At 45.6% G+C, this 7,826-nt stretch overlaps 1 protein-coding gene across 1 annotated transcript in view; it reads left to right on the forward strand.

Annotated features, from left to right (window-relative positions):
* The window catches only part of EDA (ectodysplasin A), a 175,103-nt gene extending 167,730 nt beyond the window's left edge, over nucleotides 1-7,373 (forward strand). The window contains exons 5-8 of the mRNA XM_042783135.1: nucleotides 942-976; nucleotides 1,910-1,961; nucleotides 4,683-4,804; nucleotides 7,122-7,373. Of these exons, the coding sequence (XP_042639069.1) occupies nucleotides 942-976; nucleotides 1,910-1,961; nucleotides 4,683-4,804; nucleotides 7,122-7,373 (461 nt within the window). The remainder of the gene's footprint in view (nucleotides 1-941; nucleotides 977-1,909; nucleotides 1,962-4,682; nucleotides 4,805-7,121) is intronic.
* The last annotated feature ends 453 nt before the right edge of the window (nucleotides 7,374-7,826 follow it).

Consider the following 7,826-nt stretch of genomic DNA (forward strand, 5'->3'; position numbering starts at 1 on the left):
TTCCAGCCAAACGAAAGACAAGCATATGAGTTGAATATTTACCTGAGGTAGATACACTCCTTGGAAAGAACAATCATGGGATAAAGAAGGGCTGTTTATTCACAGGGAGACAGCTCAGGGGGCAGGAGTGCATGGGAGGAGAAAGGACACAGAGAAGACATAACTATTGAGAGAAAGTGGGAGGGGAGCTGTTGCATTGGGGTAAATTGTAGTGAATGTCTTGAGACAAAGTGTATGTGAACTGTTGTATGGAAAGTGAATTTGCTCTGTAAATTTTCACCCAAATCACAATTAAAAAAAAAAACTCAGCTTCCTTGACTAGTACTTTAAACAGGGCTAATAAGTATCACCATGGCCATTGGCACAAAAGATGGAATTAAGGATTTTTAATCCAATCATTCCCATTTCACAAATATTAATTGAATGCTTTCTATGTGCAGGAGATATATTGTTGATGGTCCCTGTTCTCATGATATTTATGTCCTAGAAGAGAAGAGAGAGAATTAAAGAAACAAGATCATTACAAATAGTAATGGGCTCTATGAAGAAAATCAGAGGGAGCAAAAAGCTAAAGCAGGGTGATAGAGAAGCAAAAACCATTGTCTCGGGCATCCAGTGACACTAATGCCCTCTCATCTCCATGTATATCCAGTGGGGCTTGCCTTGGGCCAGCATTGACAAAAGGCCAGTTTCCCTGCTGGGTACTGGATCCACTGAAGATGCAGGTGAGGTACAAGAAAGAAAAGGAAGGGGTATCTTCTCCCATCCCAGGGTCCTGCCTGGGATGTTCTCTGTCTCTCCTCAGGTACTCTCTTAACTGGACAGTAAGCTCAGAACAAGGCTGTCCGCAGCAAGCAAGACTCACTCTCAGTAGTTACCTAGGTGGAGAGAAAGGGAAGTAGAAAGAGCATGCTCTCTGACTGACCTGTCCTATTTTTCAGGTGCTGCTGATAAAGCTGGAACTCGAGAAAACCAGGTTGGCTGGGGTTTGCTTTCTTCCTGGGGAAGAAGGAAGGCCATAGGCTAGAGCCACCTTTGAGTTGTTCCCTATTAAATTGGCTAGGACTTTATTTTGTAAGAACATCCTGGAAGTTCTGAGGTTTTTCTACTCACAGGCTCCTTCCATTTGTAGACCTAGGAAAGCTTTGCCCCAGGGCCTGTCTTCAACTAAGGAAACTGAGTCTTGCTAGGGCCATTTTTCTTCACTCCACAGGAGACAGAGGGTCATGATATCAAAGCTCAGTAGGCAGCTGAAAGGAGCTGCCAAGCAGGACTATTCACCTAGGCCTCAGACTCCGCAGCCACCCCAGACACCTTTTCAGCACTCAGATCACCTGGAATCAGGAGCTTAGAAGCTTAAGAGTATGTCCTTGAAAAACAGCCAACCAGCTCCCAGCCAAGCCCAGCCTGGGCCTCTGCCTTAATAGCTTAGAGGGATCCTCCCTAGTCTTTGAGTTTCCTAATATGTCTCTATTGGCAGATTCGCCTGCCTTGTCTTATCTCATGTTAGGCTCCATCACTACAGCTGTTTGGCCACAGTGAGAAATCACAGCTGCACAGTGCTTGATGGTTTGCAGGGCAGTTTTATATCCATCACCTCATTTGATTTTCAAACATCTCTGTGAAGGATGCCAGACAGGGATTCTTATAATCTCCATTTTACAGTTGGGGAAATAAGGCTTGGAGGCATTACATTTGGCTGGGGCTACATAGCTAAGAAGTGGCAGAGCTACAAAATCATATTACCCTTTAGTAGAAATGTGTTCACTAGCATTCCAAGGCAGGGGAGAGGGATCAGAATTTGGATACAAAAGGAGACTATATACCAGAGATGGAAACTTGAGAACCTGTGGCTAAGCAAGCAGCCATTATTCACAGTGACTACTCTCTATCCTTCTCATCCTCCTAGCCAGCTGTGGTGCATCTACAGGGCCAAGGGTCAGCAATTCAAGTCAAGAATGGTAAGAGTCAAAGTAGGCTCTCTCCCTGAGAAGAACTTCTCCCCTTCCTCACCTCTGTTGTTGTTATTTGCCGTCGAGTCGACCCCGACTCATAGTGACCCCTCCTTTGGTTTCCGAGGCAGTATCACTATGGAAGTAGGATTGCCCAACCTTCCTTCCGAGGAGTGGCTGGTGGGTTTGAACCGCCAGCCTTCTGGTTAGCAGTCAAGTGCCTTAGCCACTATGCTACCAGAGCTCCTCACCTCTAGCCTCCAAATGATCACCCAGCCTAGTTCCTCCTAAGCCCCTAAAATACCCTTGGCATGGGCAGCCTGCCCTCTGCTGGCTGTCCTGAGTAATTGCTTGTACCAAGACCAACACAAAAAATTGCATTTAGAATCACTTGATGATGGAGCAGAAAGGAACTTAAGACATCACTTAGCCCAGGGAATTTGCGAGAGGGAAATGTGAAGATGATTATATCAGAGTTGCCAGGGAATGTGTGTAGTTTGATAAACATTCACACAGTCCAAATTAAAGAAAGTAAAGCTACATAAAATCAAATTCTTGTCTGATGGGTCTACACAGAATATTGGGGGTGGGGCGTGGCTTCTCTCTGGGGTTGGGAACATGTTAGAACCTCCAGGGATTAAATATGTTCTCTCTTTTGATAGACACTAGTATTCCATTTCAAACAGATTTAATAAGGTTCCGAAACACTGATTTAATGTAATCCCAGCATTGAAAAGATGGGGGAACAGAGTCCCAGAAAGATTGCATAATACTGTAATAAACCATACTGTCTTATATTTGTATGGTACTTTAGAGTATTCAACATGCTTTCTTTGTCTTGTATTTCGTTCAATCCTCACAACAACTCTATGAGGTAGATATTACCTCCTTTTTATAGAGAAGCTCTGAGATGTTAACTTACCCAAGATTTCATAATTCTTGAAATGTGGGAGCTAGGATTGAAAAGTACTGCTGTCTGACTCTTCCCACTACACTATACTACTTCAGTGATGTGTATACACTCCACTGAATGACTAGGTTTGTTTTCTTTCCCAAAGAGACTTAAACAGAGCTTTGAAATAATGTCTAGTCCCTATGGTAGACAAAACCAAAAATCCATGAAATCCCATGAGCTTTGGGAAGCAGCAATCTAACCAAGATGCCAGATGCTTACAGAGCTTGGAATTGAAAGAAGGGACTGTGAGTGTAAAAACAGTAAATAAAGGTTAAGAAACCTGCTACATGGTCCTAGCTTCTAAGATCCCAGTCAGTGTTGAACCAGCTGTTCTGAGCTTCCCTAATGATTGGGTTTAGCTACTCCCCTGACTAAAAGCTTGAGAAATGTAAATAGAACAGAATGGTCCCAACACTCAAGCAATCCTTCTGGGACCAGGTGTCATGGGTCCCAGGGCACTGAGTGGGCCATGCTCACCATCTGTCCAGGGAGAACTGAGACAGTCAGGAAATAGATTTGTTTGGGTGTCTAGTGGGTGGCCTCAGCATTTATTCAGTGCCAGCAGCTGTTAAATTTGCTAGCATTACCACATAACAAGATTGTTTCCAACCCCTCTGGGTCCATCCCTAGCAGCAGCCTGGGCTGGTCTTTAGTTGCACGAGGAGCAGAAGTGAGGGAGTCACATGGGAGGTTGTCACACAAAGCAGTCCACAGAAGTGGGGGATCCAGGACATCCCCTTCTATGTATCTATGTATCACCTCTAGGGAAGATGGCCACCTTTTCCAGAAGGACTATTTCCTCACACCTCAGAGAGACAGGTCTCCTGAGACTGGCAAAGCACGGACATTCAAAACATAATTTCTTGGGTGAAGACTAGATGGTTTAGAGGAAGAAAGTCCCCATGGGCTTCTCTTCTCTCCTCTCTCAGTGGGAAGGAACATCCCTCTTCCTGCAGAGTAGAAAGGGAAGTCTCCCCGTGTTCCATGCATGATGGCTCCCACCATGACTGGGGTGGGAATAAGAAACAAATGCTTTGGCAAGGGTGCCTCAGCTCCCAGACACCCTCTCCTATATTGCTGGATAGTTCTAGTGTGGCTTTGCAGTTTATTCCCCACTCTCATAAAGATTCCTCTCACCTATATTGCCTTGTTCCTGGTGAGCACTCACACTGGCTATCCCAGAGTCTGAATCATTCCTGATCCCTAAGGTTCTTTCAGATAGGCAGTTTATTGTGCTGAGTGGTTTTACTGGGGGCCCATGAAGACTTTCCAGAAATGAATGGGTGTGGAAAAACCATGGAAAGTAATCTCTTAAGGCGAAAGGAGAAAACCCATGAACCTATGAGACAGGAGAGATTGAAGAGCTACAGCTAGGAAGGTAAAATTGAATAATAAGACCTAGCCTGCCATTCACTGTCTGAATTTTGCCTATAATAGCCCGAGAACAACAAAAAAGATAGGGCAGCATGCCCACTCTCCTTTTACCACCCTCCCCCAAAAAAATTACAGCTAGAAAGTATTGGTTAAAGATCCTTCCCGATAGAGGGGTCACGAAACGAGAGAGGATAGTTGATATGGGGCCTGAGACAGACCTGGCAGCTGCTTTACAAACAAAACACCTTCCCTGCTTCCAAATGCTGTCCTTAAACCTTGGCCTTCTGGGATGTCCCAGTTACAGTGGGATGTTGTGTACTGTTTGCTATTTGTTATTTGTTGTCCAGATCATTCTGACATGTACTGAGTGATTGCCCTTCTCTCATACTGAGATCTTTCAGGTGGAGTGCTCAATGACTGGTCTCGCATCACTATGAACCCCAAGGTGTTTAAGCTACATCCCCGCAGCGGGGAGCTGGAGGTACTGGTGGACGGCACCTACTTCATCTATAGTCAGGTAGAAGTGAGTACGGTCTTAGGCCTAACTCTTCTTATATCCATAATGCAGATCCAGTGCAAGCCACATAGGGGCACTGTGGAGCCAGTCAAGACTAGCCAGTGGCTAACTTCCTGCTTTGGCAGAGGGAGCTGCATGGGCAAGACTGCACTGGGAGGGAGTTGAAAGGAAGAAAAAGAGAGGAAGTGCTTTGGGATTTTTTCCCTAGTCAGGTATCATTGAAAATGTGTGCAAAGAGCACCCCACCTCCCCATACATTGCTATCCATTCCTTCCTGCAGGGCCCAAGGGTGGGTGGATTTCCCCTCTGAACTGTTTGGTTCTACTGCCAAACATGACTTAGTCTCAGTAGGTTCTTTGAAAGTCAATTTTGTTGAGAACCCCTCCCCCTAACACTATTAGCTGGGGCATTATAATGTATAATGTATAATGTATAATGCTCCTGTGGACTTTCCACCTCAAAAAAATTTCTGACTGTCTTTCCTTCCTCTTTCTCCCATTTTTTTCTTTATTTTTCTGTTTCTCTACCCTTCTTACCTCCTTTCTGCTATCATTCTCCCAGCCCTCTTCTCCCTCTGTTTTTGTCCTTTTCCTGTTCCAGGCCCACTTCCCAGTTCTACAAATGCTAATTCATTTCTACTCTCAGTTATTTGCCTCCACTTGGGTGGCTCCTGAGAGCTAGAGGTAAATGAGCCTTGAGGTTGGGCCTTCTGTGGGGCAGCAGCAAGCAAGTGATGAATAGAAATGTTACAGATCTAGCAGGGGGTCTCACAGGACAATGGCCAGAAAAGGTGGACTAATGAGCATTTGCATCCTGGCATAGTTTGGGTCCTGACCCAAGATACTGTATGGCACCTGAATACACTGCTTCCTTCTGAAGAGCCTATGGAGCAAGTGGCCTTTCATAAAATGATCTAAAGTCCCAATCCTCAGAGAGCAAATGGGTATATTCACAATGTCTTATGAACTAAGCTTTATTTGAGATGGGAGTTAAAGCTAGAGGTGGGGTATGATGGGTAGGGGTATTGTAGGATGCAAAAATTAATTTTCTGGGTCTAGAAGAGAATTGGGCATGGCCTCAAGCCTTGGACACCATGCCAAAAAAAAACCACTGCCATCCAGTCAATTCTGACTCATAGCAACTCTATAGGACAAAGTAGAAATGTCCATAGGATTTCCAAGGCTGTAAATATTTACTGAAGCAGATTACTTCATCTTTCCTCCATGGAGTGGCTGGCAGGTTTGAACCTCTGACCTTATGGTTAGCAGCCAAATGCAGGCTGGGAAAATCCCCATGAGGACAGGCCAATGAGCATAGGTTAGTGTTTCCTTCTGGGAAAGAAGTGAAATTAGGGACCTGGGCTTTCCCCTTCTAAATTCTTTATCTCATTTGGTGAATAGCTCTCCATTTCTCTGGATCTGTTTCCTCACTCATCACACAAGAGGGTCAAGGGGCATCGTGAAAATTTATGAGAGCAGTTCAGCTGTGAAGGGATGGGGGAGAATAGGCAAAGGGATCCAAGCTGAGTGAGGTTTCCTTAAAACCAAAACTCACCAAATCACTGCCATCAAGTCGATTCTGACTCACAATGACCCCCCCCCCATTGGGTTTCCTAGGTAGTAAATCTTTATGGAAGTAGATTGCCCCATCTTCCTTCTGCGGAGTGGCTGATGGGTTTGAACTGCCAACCTTCTGGTTATCAGTCAAATGCCTTAGACACCACACCATCAGAGCTCCAGAAATTGCAAGTTGTTACTGGAACTTGCTAATCATTGACTTCTAAGTTTATACACAAATACTCCTTGGGTATACTACATCAACTTCACTGACTTTGCTAGCTATGAGGTGGTGGTAGATGAGAAGCCTTTCCTTCAATGCACACGCAGCATCGAGACAGGCAAGGAGTTGAAACTGGAAGTTAGTTAGTGTTTGTTTGTTTCTGTAGCACTGATTGAACCCCTAACATGTATAGAGTACTATGCTTCATGCTACAGCTAGGCAGGGTAGGAGGTAAACAGGAAGGTAAAAAAAGGGGGGGATGGGTGGGTGGAATAAGGCATGGTTCTTGCCTTCACAGAGCTTACAACAGGTGTATTTTTGTAAGAAAGGTCTGCTCAGCCACTGCGCTCCATGGAAGGGGAAAGGGGAAGTGCATAGCCTATCATTCTGTCCTTCCCATTGCCCAACTAGCACATGCTCGTGTGGCACCACCCCCTTCACAAGGTATACTGGCAGCTCATCTGAAAAGGTCTTGTCCTCATCAGGAGGGTCTCTACCCTCTCTTTCCTCTCTCCCCCAATCCCTTCTTGTTCCTCTCACACAGGTATACTACATCAACTTCACTGACTTTGCCAGCTATGAGGTGGTGGTGGATGAGAAGCCTTTCCTTCAATGCACACGCAGCATCGAGACAGGCAAGACCAACTACAACACTTGTTATACAGCTGGTGTCTGCCTCCTCAAAGCCCGGCAGAAGATTGCAGTGAAGATGGTACATGCTGACATCTCAATCAATATGAGCAAGCACACCACCTTCTTTGGGGCCATCAGGCTGGGTGAGGCCCCTGCCTCCTAGATGCCCCCTGTTCTGCCCCTGCCCATGCCCCTGCCCCAAGTTTGGGAGCCAGGACTCCCAGAGCCTCTAAGTGCTGTTATGGAGTGAGGTATATTGGTGTTGCAGCCACAGAAAGAAATGCCCCAGTGCTATTTATTCCCAGTGACTTTAGGATGACAAGGCCTGCTTGACTCTCCAGAATGACCTTGAGTTTACAGGACAGTTGATGGAGCCCAGGGTTTACATGAAGCAGAATCTTCTTCTTTGGCTCCTTATTGACTGGCTTATGGCATGACTCTTCAACCATGAGGTCCCTATGGTCAGATTCATCATTCATTGCATTAAAATGAGGGTCCAGGGCAGCAGGCAAGAGAAAGCAAAGGTGCACTGCAGTCTCTAGAGTGAACATCTGACCCCAGGGAAGCTGCTGCTTCAGGGGCACACCAATAGTAAACAGAAGCTGGAGCAGCCGTG

This window comes from Orycteropus afer, unplaced genomic scaffold (assembly GCF_000298275.1).
Source record: "Orycteropus afer afer isolate SDZICR_OR568_19922 unplaced genomic scaffold, OryAfe1.0 scaffold00692, whole genome shotgun sequence".
In the NCBI taxonomy this organism is placed as follows: Eukaryota; Metazoa; Chordata; class Mammalia; order Tubulidentata; family Orycteropodidae; genus Orycteropus; species Orycteropus afer.